This window comes from Notolepis coatsorum (assembly GCF_963971535.1).
Source record: "Notolepis coatsorum genome assembly, chromosome: 4".
Classification (NCBI taxonomy): domain Eukaryota; kingdom Metazoa; phylum Chordata; class Actinopteri; order Aulopiformes; family Paralepididae; genus Notolepis; species Notolepis coatsorum.
The window spans coordinates 198,788,479-198,813,478 of NC_140168.1; the positions used below are offsets into that span (position 1 = coordinate 198,788,479).

General features: G+C 43.9%; 1 protein-coding gene across 1 annotated transcript in view; it reads left to right on the forward strand.

Moving 5' to 3' along the window:
- Positions 1 to 25,000, forward strand: part of LOC311226790 (receptor-type tyrosine-protein phosphatase delta-like) — a gene marked incomplete at its 5' end in the record, with an annotated part of 145,607 nt that overhangs the window by 56,514 nt on the left and 64,093 nt on the right. The window contains 3 exon segments of the mRNA XM_084312195.1: positions 6,930 to 7,511; positions 20,319 to 20,464; positions 22,285 to 22,429. Coding sequence (XP_084168321.1) covers positions 6,930 to 7,511; positions 20,319 to 20,464; positions 22,285 to 22,429 — 873 coding nt within the window.

Below are 25,000 nucleotides of genomic sequence, written 5' to 3' on the forward strand. Positions count from 1 at the left end.
ACCAACATGGTCACCACACTAGAGCTAGCATTGTGACCTGGTGTAACACCAACATGGTCACCACTAGAGCTAGCATTGTGACCTGTGTAACACCAACATGGTCACCACACTAGAGCTAACATTGTGACCTGATGTAACACCAACATGGTCACCACACTAGAGCTAGCATTGTGACCTGTGTAACACCAACATGGTCACCACACTAGAGCTAACATTGTGACCTGGTGTAACACCAACATGATCACCACTAGAGCTAGCATTGTGACCTGCTGTAACACCAACATGGTCACCACACTAGAGCTAACATTGTGACCTGTGTAACACAAACATGGTCACCACTAGAGCTAGCATTGTGACCTGGTGTAACACCAACATGGTCACCACTAGAGCTAGCATTGTGACCTGTGTAACACCAACATGGTCACCACTAGAGCTAGCATTGTGACCTGTGTAACACCAACATGGTCACCACTAGAGCTAGCATTGTGACCTGGTGTAACACCAACATGGTCACCACACTAGAGCTAGCATTGTGACCTGGTGTAACACCAACATGGTCACCACACTAGAGCTAGCATTGTGACCTGGTGTAACACCAACATGGTCACAACTAGAGCTAGCATTGTGACATGGTGTAACACCAACATGGTCACCACTAGAGCTAGCATTGTGACCTGCTGTAACACCAACATGGTCACCACACTAGAGCTAACATTGTGACCTGTGTAACACCAACATGGTCACCACTAGAGCTAGCATTGTGACCTGTGTAACACCAACATGGTCACCACTAGAGCTAACATTGTGACCTGGTGTAACACCAACATGGTCACCACTAGAGCTAACATTGTGACCTGTGTAACACCAACATGGTCACCACTAGAGCTAGCATTGTGACCTGTGTAACACCAACATGGTCACCACTAGAGCTAGCATTGTGACCTGGTGTAACACCAACATGGTCACCACTAGAGCTAGCATTGTGACCTGTGTAACACCAACATGGTCACCACTAGAGCTAGCACAGTGACCTGGTGTAACACCAACATGGTCACCACTAGAGCTAGCATTGTGACCTGGTGTAACAACAACATGGTCACCACTAGAGCTAGCACAGTGACCTGGTGTAACACCAACATGGTCACAACTAGAGCTAGCATTGTGACCTGTGTAACACCAACATGGTCACCACTAGAGCTAGCATTGTGACCTGTGTAACACCAACATGGTCACAACTAGAGCTAGCATTGTGACCTGGTGTAACACCAACATGGTCACAACTAGAGCTAGCATTGTGACCTGTGTAACACCAACATGGTCACCACTAGAGCTAGCACAGTGACCTGGTGTAACACCAACATGGTCACCACTAGAGCTAGCATTGTGACCTGGTGTAACACCAACATGGTCACCACACTAGAGCTAGCATTGTGACCTGGTGTAACACCAACATGGTCACCACTAGAGCTAGCATTGTGACCTGGTGTAACACCAACATGGTCACCACTAGAGCTAGCATTGTGACCTGGTGTAACACCAACATGGTCACAACTAGAGCTAGCATTGTGACATGGTGTAACACCAACATGGTCACCACTAGAGCTAGCATTGTGACCTGCTGTAACACCAACATGGTCACCACACTAGAGCTAACATTGTGACCTGTGTAACACCAACATGGTCACCACTAGAGCTAGCATTGTGACCTGTGTAACACCAACATGGTCACCACTAGAGCTAACATTGTGACCTGGTGTAACACCAACATGGTCACCACTAGATCTAACATTGTGACCTGTGTAACACCAACATGGTCACCACTAGAGCTAGCATTGTGACCTGTGTAACACCAACATGGTCACCACTAGAGCTAGCACAGTGACCTGGTGTAACACCAACATGGTCACCACTAGAGCTAGCATTGTGACCTGGTGTAACAACAACATGGTCACCACTAGAGCTAGCACAGTGACCTGGTGTAACACCAACATGGTCACAACTAGAGCTAGCATTGTGACCTGTGTAACACCAACATGGTCACCACTAGAGCTAGCATTGTGACCTGTGTAACACCAACATGGTCACAACTAGAGCTAGCATTGTGACCTGGTGTAACACCAACATGGTCACAACTAGAGCTAGCATTGTGACCTGCTGTAACACCAACATGGTCACCACTAGAGCTAGCATTGTGACCTGTGTAACACCAACATGGTCACCACTAGAGCTAGCACAGTGACCTGTGTAACACCAACATGGTCACCACTAGAGCTAGCACAGTGACCTGGTGTAACACCAACATGGTCACCACTAGAGCTAGCATTGTGACCTGGTGTAACACCAACATGGTCACAACTAGAGCTAGCATTGTGACCTGGTGTAACACCAACATGGTCACCACTAGAGCTAGCATTGTGACCTGGTGTAACACCAACATGGTCACCACACTAGAGCTAGCATTGTGACCTGGTGTAACACCAACATGGTCACCACACTAGAGCTAGCATTGTGACCTGCTGTAACACCAACATGGTCACCACACTAGAGCTAACATTGTGACCTGTGTAACACCAACATGGTCACCACACTAGAGCTAGCATTGTGACCTGCTGTAACACCAACATGGTCACCACACTAGAGCTAGCATTGTGACCTGCTGTAACACCAACATGGTCACCACTAGAGCTAGCATTGTGACCTGTGTAACACCAACATGGTCACCACTAGAGCTAGCACAGTGACCTGGTGTAACACCAACATGGTCACCACACTAGAGCTAACATTGTGACCTGTGTAACACCAACATGGTCAACACACTAGAGCTAACATTGTGACCTGTGTAACACCAACATGGTCACCACTAGAGCTAACATTGTGACCTGTGTAACACCAACATGGTCAACACACTAGAGCTAACATTGTGACCTGTGTAACACCAACATGGTCACCACACTAGAGCTAACATTGTGACCTGTGTAACACCAACATGGTCAACACACTAGAGCTAACATTGTGACCTGTGTAACACCAACATGGTCAACACACTAGAGCTAGCATTGTGACCTGTGTAACACCAACATGGGGACAGGTTATGAACGGTAACCAACATCTTATAAAAAAAGATCTGGCTAATGGAGAATGTAGAAAAATAGAAGAGGCAGCTCAGCAGCAGCAAAACATTAGTTTTAGTAGTATTTTGTATGTATGTGAAATGCAGCTATGTCTTAAGTATCCTTTTAAATATCAGTGTGTGTATTGTATGCAGGGGTGTCGTTCTGGTATGGCAAGGTATGGCACTCGTCATACCTTGGCAAATAAAAATTTAAAAATAAAAAATAAAAATATATATATATATTTTTTGTATTACAATGTTGCAACATACTGCAATATGTTAATAAACTTTTCAATCAATCAATCAATTGAGGAGCAAGTGACTGTGGATTCACTCGGTGCATCACAGTCACGAAAGGGGTTACAGAACACCCACCTACAAACGCGATTAAATATTGTTTCAAATAAAAAGCGACATACTATTATTTTGTGTCATGTTTCCAAATAAGATTGGCCACAACGAAATGCTTTCTACTTCAATTTGTTGGTTAGAATAGATTACCTCGCTCCGTTGAAACTTCACTGAGACTAACAGTAAAAGACAGTATTTCTTTTTTGTGAGCTCCGCGCACAGACGTGATAATAATAATAATAATAATAATAATAATAATAATAATAATAATAATAATAATAATAATAATAATAATAATAATAATAATAATAATAATAATAATAATAATAGAGCTTCATTTTATATAGCGCCTTTCAAGAGACCCATGCAAGGTCGCTTTACATAGATAGGGGGGGGGGGGGGAAATAACAAAGTAATAAACATAGTGGACAGACTATGTAAATATGATGATGGGATTCAAGTTCATGTTTGTATTGATCACATAGGCAGGCTACACATGGCGTATAGGCTACATCATACATGGCAGTGAGATTCATTGTTCTTGTATATGCTCTCGTATTATTGTTTATATAGGCTACCCAATACTGACATCAAAATAGATTGTATGCCTCTAGAAATCATATGCAGCAGGTAGAAAATTGACGGAAAATCCGTCACGATTTGGAATATAATTGAGGAGAACTTTAATCCCTGGGTATTAATCGAACAAAACGGAAAAAGGCAGTCATATTCCAGCACAGGCTTTATTAGTTAATATGGTCTTTAAGAGATATCATATCCGACATCACCGTACGTGTACATGTATGTCAGCCTGTCTCGTATTTCTCCATAACACGCTTCCCTCGGGTCAGTCCATTATTTCACATCCCATGGGGGTGTTTCATGACCATATATGGATAATCGGGCCGATTCTGGTATGCAAATACTTAAAACCATGCATGAGCTCAAGCGTAGGATCAAAGTGATATTTATCAAGACAGGTGTGCGTAGGACCTGTGTACGCACGTGTGATAAATCCCGTTTTTTTTGTGCGTGCACACATTCTAAATTATGTGCTTACGTATGAAAATAGAACACTTTCTAAGAATGTTTGATAAATGAGGGACTTTATCATGTTATCCTTGACGCTGAATGCAAGTCGTTTTTGTATGACTCATGCTTTTGTCAAACTAAACTAAACTAATCTAAATGACCGTTGCCGGTGTTCTCTGCTGTCTACCATCTGCCCGGATCCATTAGAAACAGAAAGCGTACGATGCATCCCTCATAATTACTGTACAATACAGCAATCCTGCATAGTTACTTCTAAAAGCTTTCCACAGTAGCTGCTTCAAGTACCTTTTGATGGATGCAGAGTTTTGCACCGCGGCGCGGCCCTCAATGCGATGCGCAATACGCGGCTAATTGAAGACAACAGAAACTCTCACACACAGTATGTAAATAATAAAGTTGTTATCGCTCCGTATCTGTTTAGGAGATGATTCAGAGGAAAGGGGGAGCTGGCGGTGCTTTTTTAAAATAAGTTATTTACCTCGCTGGCTGCCACCGCGGGAGATAAGTCATCAGTAGAGGTTTCCTCTCAGCTTTATAGACAGAGCCCTGGCGCCCACCTCGCCGTCGGAGATGCCAGATCGAGAGAATATAATGATGAAGTGCTTATTTCTCAGCCGGAGGAGGCATAGATCACCAGCACGGACGTCAGCGGCGGTGGGAGGAGTGGGGGATGGGGGGGGGGGTCGCCTGGCGCACGGCGGGTATTGTTTGGTGTCGTCGGCAGACGGGAGTACTTAGCCCACACCGCGACACACCGGAAATATATACTGCCAGAGCGGTGTCTCCTCGTGTGCACGGAGACAGAATAATCACAAACGTGCACGCCACAGCCACACTCAGCTTTGTTTTGTTTGTGTTTTTCATCCTCTTCCTAGACGTGACATAAGAGAGAGATATTAGTCACAATATACTGGCAGCAAGCATTCCCAGTGGTGCATGTCAGATGGCATATAAAGACAATCTATTGCCCTGATAATCTTCTGCCGCGCCGGTGAGAGGGAATTAAAGCAATAAATTCACCTGCTAAATTATTAAAGAGATAAACAGCGCGGAACCCCCTCCCACTGGACTGGCGGTAGGACGGGCGCGGCTCCTCTCCGGCTCGTCGACTTGGGAGGCTGCCAGGATTATTATTTGCGTCTCATCTCCTCGACGTTAGTTCACGTGCGGTTACTTGCTTCGCGCTTTAATGCCACGATAAGCCGCGAGGTAAAAACCATATCCGAGACCTAATTATACCACCCAGGATCTGTATGAGCCCTTTAGGATTTTATTTTTTATTTTTTATTAATCCATCTGTCAGCGGCAAGTACTGTAGCATACTGTCATCAGCATACATCACGACTTGCTGAATTAAATATAATTATGTATTACCGTTGGCAGGACACACACGCAATTGCAAAGAGACAATAATTCAGACGCTTGTTTCAATTAATGTACTATTTTATCTATGCAATGAGTTTACAAAATTAATTTGGGAGGCTGGTTATTCTGTCCTTCCTTGGAATGTAAATGATTCCTTAACGCTGGGTTTAAAGCGGCGTACTGTGGTCTGAATAAACATTTGTCGTTTTCATGAAATACGCTGACTAGGTGAAAAGGATAATCCCCTATCGATTGTACTTATTAAATCCACCTCGATCATGAGTGGATGGTGTAGATAGAAAGGAGGACAAGTTAAATATAGATTTCCTGAGCCTTGAGACACGGATCATTAGAAAGGGGATGTAAACCCAATAATGTGAATATGTTCCTAATGTTTTATACACAGAATTATTTTTTCGACTCTTGAGACACTGACCCTCATTTACAGTAAGGATGAACTTACATTACAAAACAAGACACAGTTTATCAGCAATTTCATACATATAGGCACAATAAATAAGAATAAACAATAAGAAAAATCTGCTAAGATAATTTCAAGTGGACACACAGTGGTCGGAGATCATACTTTTAAACACAGCAAATTTGTATTTCAAAAGATATATATGTATAAACTCGGGAGTCATTGAGGGAGACCTTCATTTTCAGTGGCAAGAGTACAAAGCATTACTTGTAACAGGACACAATAAATTTAAAACAATAGATCATCAATACATAGTCCGAAAAATAATAATAATAATAATAATAATAATAATAATAATAATAATAATAATAATAATAATAATAATAATAATAATAATAATAATAATAATAATAATAATAATAATAATAATAATACAGTTCATAAGCAAGAGCAATTAGCAGAAGCAATTACAGTACATGTTGGTGGTGGTGGATGATTATTGATTACAAACCAAAAAAGTCCAAAATAAATAAGAGCGCTTAGTTCTTCTGGAAGAAGAAAGAACCTTCAGCTTCATGTTTATGTTTATTATTATTATTAATATTACATTGTGTACCGTTCCTCCAGCGCTGCCCAAGCCCCCGGGCGTCCCTGTGGTGACGGAGCGCACGGCCACCAGCATCACGCTGACGTGGGACTCCGGCAACCCCGAGCCTGTGACCTACTACATCATCCAGCACAAGTCCAAGCACTCGGAGGACACCTACAAGGAGATCGACGGTGTCGCCACCACCCGCTACAGCGTGGGCGGCCTCGGCCCCTACTCCGACTACGAGTTCCGCGTGGTGGCCGTCAACAACATCGGGCGCGGGCCGCCCAGCGACAGCATCGAGGCCAAGACGGTGGAGCAGGCGCCCAGCACGGCGCCGCGGCAGGTCAGGGGCCGCATGCTCAGCGCCACCACGGCCGTCATCCACTGGGACGAGCCGGAGGAGGCCAACGGGCAGATCATGGGCTACCGGGTCTACTACACCATGGACTCCCAGCAGCACGTCAACCTCTGGGACAAGCAGATCGTCCGCGGGGCCACCTTCCTCACCATCCAGGGCCTCGTACCCAACAAGACCTACTACATCCGGGTCCTGGCCTACACCTCGGTGGGGGACGGGCCCCTCTCTCCCGACCTGCAGATCATCGCCAAGACGGGAGGTGAGAACCGACGCGGCCGGTCGCTCCACGAGAGTGTTTAACCCTTTCACTGACGCACTACCAAACGGTTAACCCTTTCACTGTGACACGACATACGGTTAACCCTTTCACGACCACACTACATACGGTTAACCCTTTCACTGCGACATGACATAAGTTTAACCCTTTCACTGTGACACGACAGAAGGCTAACCATTCCACTGCCACACAACAGCAGGTTAATGTGGAATAGTGCAACACTATATATTTTTTTTATCAAAATCACCATATAATAATACAATAATAATAAACTTTATTTATAAAGCACCCTTTCATGCAATAGAGAGCAGCCCAGAGTGCTTTGACGACACAAACATAAAATGTACAAATGAATAATAAAATGCATGACTCAGTAAACACATTGCATATCACAAGCAATAAAATAAGTAGAACGAATAAAAGGGGGTTACATGTAATGATTAAAACAAAAGGAATATACTAAGTACAGTTAAAAGTCAAGTTATGTGTTTTCAGATAGGGGACTAGTGCAATACCAACATCACCATATGATACTTAATACCAACATCACCATATGAGACTATAGTGAAATACCAACATCACCATATGATACTTAATACCAACATCACCATATGAGACTATAGTGAAATACCAACATCACCATATGATACTTAATACCAACATCACCATATGAGACTATAGTGAAATACCAACATCACCATATGAGACTAGTGAAATACCAACATCACCATATGAGACTAGTGTAATACCAACATCACCATATGAGACTATAGTGAAATACCAACATCACCATATGAGACTATAGTGAAATAGCCAAATCACAGGAGGTTGAAATTAAGCTGAAATGTGTCAAGATTCCATTCAAGAAAAAACAATTGTTTGTTGCAGACCTTAACAATCACATTACTTTTTTCAATGACAATGAAAAATAATGATGACAAATACCATTCCCCCTAATATTTGACATTATCTTGTCAAAATAATTGAAAAGAAAGTAGAAAATATGAAAGTAGAAGTCATTGAAAGTCATTGATTTTGTCAACATAATTGGTTTGTTTAACCAAAACAAACACACACAGAAAAACCAAACATTGTTGTCCCCAGAGTGCTATTCATCCATCCAGTTGGTTTCTGTGCGATCTGCCAAGAGGTAACGCTATGAGCTGTCAACCCAATACAATGCAGTCAATTATCCTTCTTCCGTACTGGCAGGCAGACGGCTGGCGGGCGGGCACACTGTACGACAAAATACTTCTCACTGCAACCGTTGTTCACAGCGAGGAAAGTGGATTACTCCATCATTATTTCTGGCAAGAGGTTGTTTTCCAAATGTAACCGTTTGGCACTTTGAGCACCACAAGACGAGGCAAATTGAGCTCTACTCTATTGGGCTGATGGCGGACACCTGTATGACCGATATATCGCCAAACCTCTGCACAGCACACACCGAAACTGAAGAGATATATAGCACCCTGGTGATGGGACTTTTTTCTTCTGTGCGTGTTTTAAGATAAGATATTCCTTTATTGATCCCCTTGGGGACATGTCATAGCAGTGTCATAGCAGCATGGGGGAGGGGGGAGGGGAGGTACAGGTATGGGCAGGGAAATAGTAGAAAGACATAAATATAGGCAATTAAATTAGGCAAGTTAATATAATTAACTCTGAATATAAAAATAGGAGAAAAATAAACAGTGTAAACAATATAATTAACTCTGAATATAAAAATATGAGCAACCAAAACAAGGTTATGTACATGCATAAAAGTTAATAATAAAAAAATATTACAGTAGCAATAGTATACAAGGAAAATTACAATAAATAAGGGAGGGAGAAGGAAAGAGAGAGAGAGGGGAAAAAGAGAAAGGGAGAGTGAGAACCAGAGGCAGAGAGAGAGACGAAAAGGGATGTACAGATAATGTTTACATTTAGAATGCCTTGTTGAATGCATCCAGTGAAATTAACACATCAATGCATACTTTTATTGTCAAAAGTATGCATAATGTTGTGTTAATTCCACGACAAGAGATATGTAATGTTATTTACCTGAAATGATTTAGTTTTTTGGCGAAGGAAACCCTGCATCGGTATCGGTTTATATCGGTATCAGAAATTAAGAGTTGTACAATATCGGTATATCGGATATCGGTAAAAAAAAAAAAAAAAGCCAATGTTGAACATCCCTAGTTGGCAGCGTTTGTTTTTCTTTTCCAGGAAGGTTTCCCAGTCAGTGTTGACCAGCTGTAAACACCCTGGTCCCTCCGAGCTCTCTCTCCATCGCCCACTTTTAATTTATTTATTTATCAAGTGTATTAAAGAAAATAAATTCAACACACAGACATGTTGTTGTTTACTCTGTGGGGATGATTTACACGCGTAGCCGTGTAAATATTATGAGATAGCTACTTTGCAACTTACGGCCTCCTGATATTACGGCAGAATTTCTTGGCGGATTTGGCCAGTCGTTGTCATGACACGAAATTGATTCGGTTCAAGATTAGATTTGATTCAAATTCATTGTCAGCATACAGCACAAGTACAGTACAACGAAAGGTAGTGTGTGGCATCCAGCCAGAGTGCAAATGTAACAGTAAAGTGCAACAGCAATATACAATGTAGAGTTGATTAAACTGGATATAATTTTTTTTTTTTTATCAAATTTTTTTATTATTATTCACATGAAAGAAAACACATTAAACACAATCACAATACATAGCACTTCACAAGAAAATAACAAAAACAATAATAATACAGAATAACAATTTATACAGACAAAGAGAAAAGAAAACAGAGTTCAACCTTCTAATTTCTAAATCTAAGGGGTACTATCTAATAAATGGTCTTTCCCAGTGTTCAGCCCCGATTCCCGGCCGTGTGACCTTATATTAATAAAACGTACATCTCCAATTCACCACAAGGACCACTTTTTGAGAACACGACCCGAAAACAGAGCAATGAACCTTCATGAAAAAACAAAAACCTGTAGAGGTGTTCCATAGACTCACAGAGACCGTGTAAAAGTGACCAAACAGTGAAGAAATAGTTAAATAGCTGCCCCCCCATTAAATCCCCAGCTAAACTCAAGAGGACAAGACAAAAGACAAGACAGACAAAACATTTCCTCCTCCCCCTCCCAAGAGACCGCCGGACCCCCCCGATCAAGCACCCCAACCCCGCTCAGCCGCACACGGCGGTCCTTACCTTATCAGCTGCTGCGAACCACAGGTCAATGCCAGCCTGTCCTACCCCAATCACCCGCGCCGTGGATATCTCAAGATAAATCACATCCAATAGTGTTAGGGACCAGTTAATCACTGTAAGCTTCTCAGGCTCCTTCCATCTCATTGCTATTAGCTTCTTCGCTGCTGTGACACCCGCTAGGACAACCCTTTTTAGTTGAACGGATGCAGGTAGTGTCGTTATATCGTTCAGGAGTAGCGTAACAGCTGTGAATGGGATAGTTAAGCCACACAGGTCTGAAAGTTTGTCCGTTATTGACCTCCAGAAGCGGGCCACTGGTGGGCAATCCCAATACATATGCATATATGGCCTTTTGAGAGCACAAAGTGCACCGAGAGTCGGTTATCAGTCCCATAGCAAATAGCTTCCTAGGTGTAAGATAGGTCCTATGAATATAATAAAAATGTATTTGCTGGTGATTGGGGTTGCGGGAAGATAATGCCACATTTGCCCAAACATCATCCCAGTCAAACTCGGGGTCCAACTCCGGGATATCCACACGCCAGATTGTATCCAATGATACATTTTTATATGTGGATTGAATTAAGAGCGTATAAAAGTCTGAGACAAACCCTCTGGATGTCGTCTTGTCCACTATTAGCCTGAGGAAGGGGTGTGGGTGCAAAGCTTGAGCCCACGGCACGCCATGTGCCCTCAGTGCTGACCTTAGTTGAAGGTAAAGAAAGAAGGACTCGCCGGGTAGATCATAAAATTATCTTAAGTCCTGAAACGCACGGAGGCCGTTCTTATCATAAATATCCTCCAGAGTATGCACTCCCCTCCTTTGCCATTGAGGAATATTAACCGGCTTGTGCCCAACAAGTAATTGCTGGTTATTAAAAATTGGAGAGTCCAGGTGCCATGGGCATTTAACCCCACACGACCTCTGTACATTACGCAACATTTGGATCACGTGAGTTATGATCGGTCCATACCTCAGCCGGCATTTCGAAATAGAGACAGTGGAGTACACTACATCCTGCAATCTTAGCGGTGAGACCGCCGCCGCTTCTAAGGAGCGCCACGATACAGCCTCTACAGGGTCTAGCCAGCACATCAGAGGTCTCAGTGAAAAGGACCAGAAATAAAGCTTAAAATCAGGGATTGCGAGGCCCCCATCTTGTTTTCTATGTTGAGTAGTAGCCCTTTTGATTCTCGGGCGTTTGTTATTCCAGATAAACTTAGATACCATCAATTGTACCTTGCGCCAGTGGTCTATTGGAGGGGGCAGGGGGAGCATTGAGCTAACAAAATGTATCCTAGGCAGGACGTTCATTTTGATTATGGAAGCCCGGGCTTGTAAGGAGTTAGGAAGGGGCGACCACCTGTCTAGATCCTGGCGTATTTTATCATAAGTACCCGTGAAGTTGTACTTAGTAGTTTGGTTCAGCGTGGGGAATATCTCTATGCCCAAGTATTTAAAATGTTCTACTATGGGGATATCAGCTGGTAGTCGTACCGCCTTGGCCAGCTCATTAAGAGGTAGGCAGGCTGATTTGTTCCAGTTAATCTTAAAGCCTGACATTTTACCAAAGTATTCTCAATAATTTTGTGGCCGACCGGGAGGGGTCGTCCATGAAAATCAGCAGGTCATCCGCATAGAGAGCAATTTTGTGTGGAGTATTATTGACCATTATGGGGACGATGTCCTCCGATTGCCTAATAAATTGGGCCAAAGGTTCGAGGGAAAGCGCGAACAGTCCTGGGCTCAAAGGACAACCATGTCTAGAAGATCTGGAGACTGGAAAGAGTGTGGAACAGTTTTTGCCTGTCAGTATCATCGCAGACGGCGAGGCATACAGGACTTGAATCATATGAATAAAACTCTTCCCAAGACCCATGACCTCAAGTACCTTCCACAGGTATGACCACTCAAGTCTGTCAAACGCCTTCATGGCATCCAAAGACAGAACTGTGGACGGAGTTGTATTGTCTTTACTGTTATCGATTACATGCAACAGCCTCCTAAGATTATCTGTAGCCAGACGCCCCGGGATAAAACCAGTTTGATCGCAGTGTACCAATACCGTCATAAATCTCTGCAGGCGGCGGGCCAGCACCTTGGCAAACACTTTTAAATCGGCCCCGAGAAGACTCAAGGGCCTATAGCTACCACAATCATTGGGATCTTTGTCCTTCTTGAGAAGTAAGGAAATCAACACCATGTTGACATCTCTTGAGAACTCCCCTTGCTCGATAGCATAATTGATCATATCGAGCATCAATGGACCCAGTTGGTCCCAAAAAGCTAAATACACCTCGGGTGGAATACCATCCCAGCCTGGTGCCTTGCCCCTCTGCATTTCAGCAATCGTCTCCCTCAACTCCATAAGAGTGATCGGTTTCCCCAGTTCCTTGGCCTCTTCCTCAGAAATGTGGGGTATCTCAAGCCCGCCAAAGAACGATTCAAATTTAGGGTCGTCGAGATTAACCTCTGAGCTATATAACTGCGAGTAAAACTCTTTAAAAGTGTCGTTGATCCTTTTCGAATCAGTAGTGATTGTACCCTGTCGCGTCTTGATCGAGGGGATATCCGAGAAATGATCATTCGAGCGTATTTTCATTGCCAATAGATGGCTAGGCCTGGAGCCGTGAAAGTAGTAATGTTGCCTTGTCCTATGTATCAAGAACTCAGACTGTTGTTTAAGTATGGAGTTTATTTCCTTCTTGACTATCTTACGTTGTGTGTTTAGTCGATCACTATAGTTAGTTTGCAAAGATGCGTATAGATCTGCATATAATGTTTCCAGTCCTTCTAGTTTTTTTGACCGGGATTTACGTAAGTTGGAGGTGAAAAGTGTGACATGACCCCTGATAAATCCTTTCAATGCGTTCCATAGGACCCTGGGGTCATCGACCGTGCCAACATTGATCTGCAAGAATTCAGCTAGTTTACTCCTGAACTCAGAGCAGAAATCATCGTTCTTTAATAAGGTTGAGTTAAAACGCCACCTGGGAGCTCTCGTGGAGAGCCTGCCAAAGGTTGCCACAAGAAAAATCCCCTTGTGGTCCGAGAGAGCCAGGGGAACCAAAGAGACGTCGAAACTATCAAACAAATTAGGGGATGTGAATGCATAGTCTATTCGAGAGAAGGTTTTGTGTCTGGCAGACAGGTGAGAGTAATCCTTGAGGGTGGGATTGGATAAGCGCCATAGGTCTGCGAGCCCAGTGTCCTGGGCCCACATCATGAGGGCCTTAGAGGACCGTTTTTGGTCGCTTGTTTCAGAGGATCCGGACCTATCCATCTCCGTATCCCAGCATGCATTAAAATCGCCACCCACAATGAGAGCGTATCCAGTAAGTTCCAACATATTCTTCGTGATTGTATTATAGAACGCTGAATCAAATGTGTTAGGGGCATACAATGCTATTATTGCCATCTTCCTATGAGAGAACTCAACTTTTGCTATAGTAATCCTTCCCTCCGTGTCCGACCACACATCCAGGACTTTGATATCAAGGTTACGTCTTGTAACTATGACGACTCCTTTCGTCTTATCATCGGCTGAGGATGAGGAGATAACGTGATATTGTCGATTTGCTAGCATTGACACATCACCCACCAATAAATGCGTCTCATTAAGGAGAGCAATGTCAATATTTCTTCTCTTCAATAACCAAAGGACACTGGCACGCTTGTGTGGGGCGTTAAGACCTCCTGCGTTCCAAATTAAGATATTCAGTTTAGCCATGGTCGAGTTTGTCTAAATGTGTAGAGAACATACCAGTGCAGCCAGGCTGAGTACAGAGGCGCTGATCCAGGCGGGCCCAGACGGTCAATCCCAGGAGTTCAGAGGAGGAACAATTACACACATATAAGACAACAGCACATAAAACACATAAAAATACCACCCCAGTTACAACCCCCCCTCCTTCTACTCTAAACCCTAACCCACCCGTCCTATTATAAGCCCTCCTATACCCACTCTTCAATCCCCACCCTATGCCCCATCCACTAAGGATGGTCATCTTCCTATCATTTCCCACTAGAGTCATGGATCCAATAAGACGCTCCCCACTCCGACCCCCCTCTAGATAAACCCCTGATTAAACCCCCACTAGTCCAATAAACACAAATAATAATAAAAATAAAATTCAATAAAGATATCGGTTGAAAACCACCTGAGCCTTGGCCCTAACATGAGATAACCATAATGGAAAAAATAGCCATTATTATATAATAACTCAACATCACACCTGCAACCATCTATTTCCGAGTCTGCGCTTCAACATTGCAATGTTATAGCACAAATGGATAAAGGAAAATTCAAAACAAAATTAAATTAAAGCATACCAGCCGATAGTCTAAGGCAGGATCGGGTCATAGGTAAATTGTGCAAAATTGTGCAAACAGATGTCATTTAAACAACGACAATAATAAGAAAGGGAAAAAAGGGGGTTATGGTCAAAGTGCACACCTGTAACAGTCCCTCTGATCAGGCACAACGCCTGAAATGACATAACCTATGTAAGAATAGAATTAAACACATTCATTAATCCGGGGACGGTAATAGGCAATACCTGACACAACCTGCTATCATATATTGTTTCAATAAAGATATCGGTCGAAAACCACCGTGAACCTTGGCCCTAACATGAGATAACTATAATGGAAAAAAAAAATAGTCATTATTATATAACAACTCAACATCAACCCTGCAACCATCTATTTCGGAGTCTGCGCATCAACGTCGCAATGTTATAGCACAAATGGATAAAGGAAAATTCAAAACAAAATTAAATTAGAGCATACCAGCAGATAGTCTAAGGTAGGATCGGGTTCCAGGTAAATTGTGCAAACAAATGTCATTTAAACAACGACAGTAATAAGAAGGGGAAAAGGGGGTTATGGTCAAAGTGCACATCTGTAACAGCCCCTCTGATCAGGCACAATGGCTGAAATGACATAACCTATGTAAGAATAGAATTAAACACATTCATTAACCCGGGGATGGTAATAGGCAATACCTGACACAACCTGTTATCATATATTGTTCCAATAAAGATATCGGTCCAAAATCACCGTGAGCCTTGGCCCTAACATGAGATAACTATAATGGAAAAAAAATTGTCATTATTATATAACAACTCAAGATCAACCCTGCAACCATCTATTTCTGAGTCTGCGCATCAACGTTGCAATGTTATAGTACAAATGGATAAAGGAAAATTCAAAACAAAATTAAATTAGAGCATACCAGCATATCCATATAGTCTAAGGTAGGATCGGGTTCCAGGTAAATTGTGCAAACAAATGTAATTTAAACAACGATAATAAGAGGAAGGGGAAAAGGGGGTTATGGTCAAAGTGCACACCTGTAAGTTCCCCTCTGATCAGGCACCACGGCTGGAATGACATAACCTATGTAAGAATAGAATTAAACACATTCATTAACCCGGGGATGGTAAAAAGCAATACCTGACACAACCTGTTATCATATCTTGTTTATATATATATTCAACCGATCTTCTCCTACCGGAGCCCAAAGCTCAAAACAGCCTGGATATAAAAATAACAGCATACAAGAAGTTAGTTAAGGACTCGATCACCGTTGAATTGTGCGAGCCGATTACACTTAAACAGCAACAACAACCAAAGTGCGTAAATATTAACGGGTCTCGAATGTCTCAGCGCAGACGATAGACGCAGCCCGCTAGCTAGCCCGAGGCTAGCGCGTAAGCTAGTGATGAATCTATTAGTTAGTCTATTATGTACATTGTTCAGCTAGCTCGTTAGCTTCCAAAGAGGCGATACACAAGTACGACCATGAGGTCAGCTTTAGCAAGTAACAGAAGTCATTGGGAAGCCCCGCTAGTTGGATGGGCAGTGGGCAGTTAGCATGTCTGGGTATGACAGCAAGTGTTTGTGAATAGCCGGCCCTAACAATGTATTCAGGTCCACATCGCCACGTTACTCACCCGATATAGTTATCAAGCTACATTCTCGGGTATCCCCTCGAGATATTCCTTCGCTTTATCCAACGACCAAAATGAACGCTGACCATCGACCTTATCCAACACAGATAATTTCGCGGGAGCGAATAGCGTGGGCCTCAGGCCTAGTTTCCATAGCCTGGACAAGACGACTTTGTATTCGCCTCTCTGTGCTTGAACCTCCGGTGTAAAGTCTTCGAAAATGGCCACTTTGTGATCGCCAAGCCTCAGATTACCCCTTCTGGCACGAGCCGACCGCATGATGAGTTCCCTCTGCTGAAGCCTGTTCAGCTTGACGATGATGGGCCTCGGCTCTTTGTTCACACCAGGAGTGGACCTGCCCGCTCTGTAGGCCGACTCACTGACAGGAGGGGAGGAGAGGACGTCATTTCCCAGTATTTTTTGCAGCAATTCCGGCATGGTCTCAGAGAGACGGCCTTCCCCGCTGCCCTCCGGTACTCCAACAATCCTGATGTTGTAGCGTCTCTCCCGGGACTGTATTTCCTCAATTACCGACTGTAGTTTGGTAACTTCAGCCTGCCTAGCCAGCAGGGAGGACTCGAGATCCACCATCTTCTCGCCCTGTAATGATACCTTCGTCGTTAGCGCAGCTAGCTCGATAGCATTAGCCGAGGAGACAGCGTGCAGCGACTCCATCTTGTCTATCAGCGGGACGAGCGCCAGCCTTATTTCCTCTGATATCTCTCGATGAAGGTTGACACAAAGATCCGCCAACACTTTCTTTTGTGCTTCAGCGGAGCGTGTCTCAGACTCTGCATGTAGCTTGGTCATGACCAAGAGCACAGCTTCGCTTATCTCACCGACACCGGGCGATGGTGCGGCCAGGCCCGGTGGTGGTTTGCTGGTTGGGGCGCTCATGGATCTGGTTTCCACCACCAACATCGCAGAAAGTCAAAAAAAAGTCGACGACAGTATTTGAAACACGACAACTTAGCAAGCAGACAAAAAACAAATAAAAATAAAATAAAGACTAATGGGGAGAAACGTATATTCTGCACGGTAGAAGGGAGCTCATGTGAAACACGTCTACTCCATGATCGCTCAGCTCTGCCCCAACTGGATATAAAATATATAAATTAGTACTACTGAGTAATAGTGCTAATCAGATGTATGTACAGAGTTGTAGTATTAATATACAGTGATACAGGTATAATGACAGTATGGTAGTAAGTCATACTGGCCAGCAGCGTAACTACTGTAGTAAGGGATATGTACAGATATAGTAACTAGTAAGAGTAGGTAAGGGATATGTACAGATATAGATATAGTATCTACAGATTGCCACTTTTCTTTGAACCCCCCTTAATAACATAAAACATAGTTTATTAAAGATAATAAATTCAACATGCAGCTACAGTATATGCTGTTCACTATGCGGGGGACGATTTACACGTCGCGGTAAAATGTGATGAGAATGCGATTCAGTGCGAGATACCTCCCTGTAATCTGTCCTCCGTGCTCCGGCTTCACTGGAGGAAACAGGCCGCGGTGGCGGCTGTGTCAGCGATAGCTCCGCGGCGCGAGTGGCATCGACGGCTGGGAGTACGTTTGGAATGATAATGAACAGGGGGGAGCGTAATGATGAATCCATCTCTTTTCTTTTTTAATTAAAATTTTTTATTGGTATTTTCCCTTTTTACACAAACGACAAACGACAAAAAGACATTGGAATTAAAAGATTGCCATTGAAATACGAATACAAAAATAAAATAAAATAAAATATATAAAAAATGCAAGCAACACAAACATGCATGAATAAGTATTCTGTTATGGTTTGTAACCGACCCCAATCGCACAACACAAGACAGGTATGAGGGTAAGCCAAGAAACAGGCATTTATTGAAACAGAAGGAAAAAACGGCACTGTCCCTTTAAGGGAGAAACACAAAATACTGGAATAACAAGAAGGGAAAGGTACAGTGCCTTTAAGAGGCGAGCTGGCTAAGGGGAAGGCAAGGGAAGTCAGGAACAGGGAGGAACTAGGGGGAACTGGACAGGGAGGACTAGAAAGGGGAGAAGGGACAGAGGCCCGCGGAGGCGGGCTGGGGACAAACAGGGTAAGGCCTTGGAACAGGACGAGGGCAGGAGCTGCATACTGGAAAATAGTAAACACACAGTGAGCAAATGTTCCAAAACACAATCCCAAGTGAAAAATATCTTCGTGTAAATACACAGTGAGAGTGAAGTCCAAAAAACAATCCAATGTGAATAATATCTTCGGTGTGAAACAAACACACAGTGGGAGATGTAAAGTCCAAAAATATTATCCCAGTGAAAACAAACAAAGGCACACGCTGGGTGAGTGACTGTCTGATTAAAAAGGTGGTAATCTTCAGTGTTATAGAAACACACGAAAACGGAATTTGATCAAGACAGTCAGTAAAAACTCACCCAGACGTTTGTGCGCAAAGAGCGCTGGAACAGCAGCGGGGCGAGAGCGTCGCCACCGGGGAGCCGGCTGTCCGAGCGGAGGTCAGAGTGGTGCGCCACTGCTTGGAGTGCGCGCCGGTACAGAGAGACGCATCTGGAGTGCGTCTGCGTGGAGGAGCGTGCCAAGCTCGGAGGTCTGGATGATGCGCGTCTGCTGGGAGTGCGCGCTGGTACGGAGGAGCGTGCCAAGCTCGGAGGTCTGGATGATGCGCGTCTGCTGGGAGTGCGCGCTGGTACGGAGGAGCGTGCCAAGCTCGGAGGTCTGGATGATGCGCGTCTGCTGGGAGTGCGCGCTGGTACGGAGGAGCGTGCCAAGCTCGGAGGTCTGGATGATGCGCGTCTGCTGGGAGTGCGCGCTGGTACGGAGGAGCGTGCCAAGCTCGGAGGTCTGGATGGTGTCTGGGCGTCTGCAGCGCGGAGGTCTGGATGTGCGTCAGGACGACTGCTGCGCGGAGGTCTGAAGTGGATCACTGGGATGCCTCCCGTGGAAGTCTAGGGAGCGCAGTCCAGTCTCTCCCTCAGGCAATGGCGACAGGAGGCGAAGGCTGGAGCACATCTTTACGCCGGAGATAAAAACAGCATAGACAGAACAGAGGACCTCCCAAAGGAGTCTTGATGATAGAGAATATGATACCGAAAGTTACGGCATGTTACAACACGACCCCACGAGGAACAGAGTGGAAGAGCCAGGTACTTAAAGGCCACAGGGGAACTAATTAAAATGCACCACAGGTGCGAGAGGTAATTGATAATCGAAACAAAAGTGTGAGTTCGGCACCAGACCAATCAAACACATAATGACAGGTAGTACAAGGGTGTGGCCGCTGAGAGCAAACGAGAGTAACGAACAAGAGGGTGGGGGCTAGTGAGAGTGAGTGAGAAGGGAATTCCCTAACAGTAGGCTAAAGGAAACAGAGAGAGTAGGTGAGCAGCGGACAAAACCTCACATATTCTGTGTAAGCCCAAGGCTTACATCTCTGACGGATTACAAAAGAATAAAAAAAAAAATTTAATAAACAAACATGACTGAATAAATGTAACTCACATCTTGGGTACGTAATACAGATACAGTAATTAAATAAATGATGAATGAAAATACAATAAACAAACAGAGCCCTCCCAGTAACCCACCCATGAATCCATCTCTGACGTTCCCTCCTCCAGTTCCCTCTCAGCCCACCGACTTCAAAGCGGAGGCCAAGTCGGAGACCAGCATGCTGCTGGCGTGGGTCGCCCCCGCGCAGACCGGCCAGGACAATCAGATCACAGGATACGAGCTCCTCTACAAGAAGGGAGACGACAAAGAGGAGGTATAACTGTTTCAGTGGAACGTTTGATGTGTTGCTACTACTAGGAAACAACAGCTGCGGTTTATTTTGTGGGGGTGACGGCAGTGGCTCAGGAGGCTCAGGAGGTAGAGCAGTGGCTCAGGAGGCTCAGGAGGTAGAGCGTCGCCTGGTATAGAGTTGTAGTATTATGTAGTATCACTTGGATTTACTTAATTATTGCCGATGCCTTGCAGATGTTTTTTTTTCATAGAAAAAATGTCACCGGCCACTGTGGCCGGTAGAATGACAGAGTTACCGGCCACAGCCGAATTCTACCAGAACTTCACTAGTGAAACTGGTCTCGGATCAGTGGTCACATGACCGTATAACTTCACTAGTGAAACTGGTCTTGGATCAGTGGTCACATGACCGTAGAACTTCACTTGTGAAACTGGTCTCGGATCAGTGCTCCTGTTGCGAGATACTTTGCATCCGGGGCCCCCTGTTATTATAACAGATGTTCTTGGCGGATTTGGCCAGTCGTCGTCATGACAACAAATTGACAATGTGAACATTTCTATGGGGCGACAGTGGGTCAGGAGATAGAGCTGTCGTCTGGTAATCTGAAGGTTTCCGGTGCGTGTCAAGTGTCCTTGAGCAAGACGCTTAAAGGTGCTGTAAGTGGTAATTATTTGGTGTTAAATACATCTACATTCCAACAGCCATCACTGTTGTGGTGGTCAGTAACATGCACTCAGTCCCTACATCGCTCTGCAGTACTATATATTCATACAATACAATATATTTTCTGGTATCCCTTCCCACTTTATCCAATGAAGAGTGAGAACCCTAGATATTTTTTTTTACTTATTTCAAGAAATCTTGCCGATACAAATTTTCTTACTGCACTGGCAGATTATTCTACTTGTCTAAAGCACATATTTGCTTAAAACTAGTTTTTATTTCTTATATTTTTTGGTTATCTCTCCTGATTGGATGAAGTGGGAACGGTATTTTGTGTTTGCTGCAGAGTGGAGGGACTGAGAGACCCATGTTACTGACCAGACACTTTATATCAGTGATGGCTTTTCAGAACGTAGAGCTATTATTTTAACAATGGTAGACCACTTATTGTCACACAGAATATACCACTTACAGCACCTTTAACCCCTACTAACTGCTCCAGATGAGCAGGTTGACACCTCTCACGGCCGCCTCCGCCGGTGAGTGAATAATGAGTGAATGTGAGGCTGAAGTTGTTAAGTGCTTTGGATAAAAGTGCAATATGAATGCAGTCCATTTACCATTGGCATGGCAAGCACAGAGAGACTCAGAAGAAGCTTCTATCCCCAGGTCATCAGGATGCTCAACGACAATGACACTATGTAACAAACCATCAAATACACTCACAGCACACACATCCACACGTACACACTCACTTTAAATAAACAACTCACTGTAGCACCCACTTTACCCACTTTAGAAACGTTAACACACTTTATATTTATTGGTAAAGAGATTTGCACTACAACTAATACCTCATTGCACCTTACCCTAAGTTGTACCTCATCCCATTGCTGCATTGTACTGTATACTGTATTGTATTGTAACTCAGTTACTTTTTTTCCTACTCTGCATTGTATATTGTATATTGTATATATGTATATTGAACACTTTTGTTTACACTTGTTTACGTACTTTTGACTTTCTATTTTATACTTATTTTATACTTTATCTATTTTTATCTAGCACACTCTCAGGAGCAAAACAGAAAAAAGCATTTCATATAAACGTATTCTGTAGTTTTGTATGACAACTAATAAAGAAACTTGAACTTGAACCTGTGTTTGTTTTCTCCACAGAGACGTGTCAGCTTCGAGCCCACCACCACCTACCTGCTGAAGGAACTGAAGCCATTCACCACATACACGTTCCAGCTAGCCGCACGTAGCAAACACGGCGTTGGGGCGTACACTAACGAGATATCAGCCGAAACGCCCCAAACACGTAGGTCCTCTTCCTTATCTAAGCCCCTGGATGTAGGGAACCTTTGAGGAGAAAAAGCACCCCCCCCCCCCCCCCCTATCCAAAAAAGGACCTCCATTTTCAAATGCATTTCCAATTGTACATATTGTACTAACAGTATGAAGGTGTCGAGGTCTTCCAATGAGGCCTCTGCTCACACCTCTTCCTCCCCCTTATCCTCTCCCCTCTCCCTCCCCCATTACCCCATATCCCTCCCCATTCCCCCCTCTCCCTCCCCCTTACTATCCATCCTCCCGTATCATCCCCTATTCCTCCCCCATTATCATCTCCCCTCTCCCTCCCCCCTTATCCCCCCTTTCCATCATCCCTTATCATCCCTTCTCCCTCCCCCTTATCCTCCCATATTCCTCCCCCTGTATGCTCTACCTTCTCCCTCCCCCCTTCCCCCCCCTGTCCTGTGTCCCGTATCATCCCCTCTTCCCCCCCCTGTATCCTCTGAGGCCTCTGTTCACACCGCCACCCCCCCTTATCCTCCCCCTCCTCTCCCTGCACACCCTATTATTTTTTTCACCTGTCCCACTCCTCCCTCCCCACAAACCCACCCCCCCTTTCCCCAGAAAGCTTAAGAGGCAAAGCTCACAGAACTGGGAGGATGTTGGTTCTTATCCTGGCCAAAGAAACTCTCTACTAAACTGTATTTGATTGGCAACACTTTAACAATAGATTTGTATCGACCGTGAAGATTTGACCACATAATTGACCTCACCGGTTCCACCACAATGGAAACAAAAATAATCATCAAAAGCCTTCAATACGGCAACACAACAACAACAAAAAAGTTCTGTGGGGGAACTTCAAAAGGGGGAGATGCACTTGAAAATGGAATCGATTTAAAACGTTGGGTTTTGTAGAAAAAGGGTGTTGTGAAGTCTGTCGACTACTATGCACTGTTCACGTCGAAAGGGATGCATGGACAGCGCCTGCACCCCCGGCCTCCCTGTGATGTCAGAAGACAAGGTCACGGAACACACTCCCCGGCTCCCGTCTTTGTTGTGCAAAAAGCCCTCCTCGACTCGAGCCAATAATAGAACCTTGAATTATTCATCCGATTTCCCATATCCTCAAAATACGCAAAACAGTCTCTCTTTTTGATTAGCGGAAGTTGGCGTCGGGGGGGCCTCCTAGGAGAACCTTGTCTCTTGACATCTCACGTCAGCCGTGAAATAAAAACCCAAGAGAAACTAGGATAGTGAAACTGAGCTTTCTACGCAGCCGAACCGAGCAGTCAATCATTTTACGTGGAGGTCAAAGGGGGTTTTAGCGTCTTCCAGAGGATGAGCATTTTGGCATTAATCTTCAGAACACAGATCATGAAGACTGTGGAATGAAAATGACGTAGAAAGCTCAAAGTACAGTCTCTAGAAGATATAGGGACATTCCCACCTAACAGACCTCAGGTTTATCAAACAGATGGAAATTGGCAAAATTGTGGATGTAGAGATGCAAGAAAATGTTGGAAAGTGTTCCAATCACGGGGAGAACGTTCCTCTCCGATCATGAATTGAAAAAGCGAGCAAAAGTAAAAAAAAAAAAAAAACACGTAACCTTTTTGGTTATTCTCACCGTCTGACATAAACCTGAGGTCTCTGCAAGGCAAAGGCAGAGCGAGGGTACGGTAGGTATGAACGAGGTCAGCAGTTCAGCCTCTGCCCAGAGGTATGTTTCTGAGGTAAACAAAGACGTAAAAAAAGGAAGTGTTTTGCATGTCAATTGTCAGACGTTTAATACATCAGTCATGTCTCCTTGGGAAGTTCTCTGTTGTACAATCAGGCATTTACCACAAACCAACAGGCTTCGGAAAGGTTGGTGACCAATAAATACAGCATCTTCTACTTTGCACCAGTTGAAATCAACCTTTATGTTTTTGGATTTATGGTAACTGCTTGCCCCAAATGTTTCATATTCATAAGAATCCTTAGCAACTTAAAGGTGTTGTACGTTGTACGCTAAAATGTAGAACACTTATTTCAACCAATAAATATGACGCACAGCACCTTTAATCTCTGGACTGAATTTGGAACTATATCTATGGATTATGTACATCCATTATTAGGAAATACAATTGGGTAGTATACAGTATGTAAGTAATTTTTTAATTGTTTGTACTAAGGTAGGTTACGTTTTGTAAAGCTGTCTGTTGTCATATTGACGTCATCCATATCGGCATCCGTGTTTGTGATTTTGCGTTGGTCATTTTGTTTCCCCTTTATTTAATTCCATTGGCGTACACTAGGCCTCCATTTATTTGCCCATGTGAGTCCTTGTGTTTTCTCCTCATTTTATGTTATTTTCATTTTCCCCTTCCTTTTCCCTTTTTTTGTTTGTTGTTGTCGTTTTCCACCGCCACATCCATATCATCACCACAACCAAAACAACAACAACAACAACAACAAAAACAACAACAATAACAACAACAACAACAACAACAACAACAACAACCACAACAAAACTGTGAAACTCCCATTAAACCCAAAAATCAAACCGAATGAACCAATCGAACGAACCCCTGTTCCTGCCCGGCGACAAAACCTG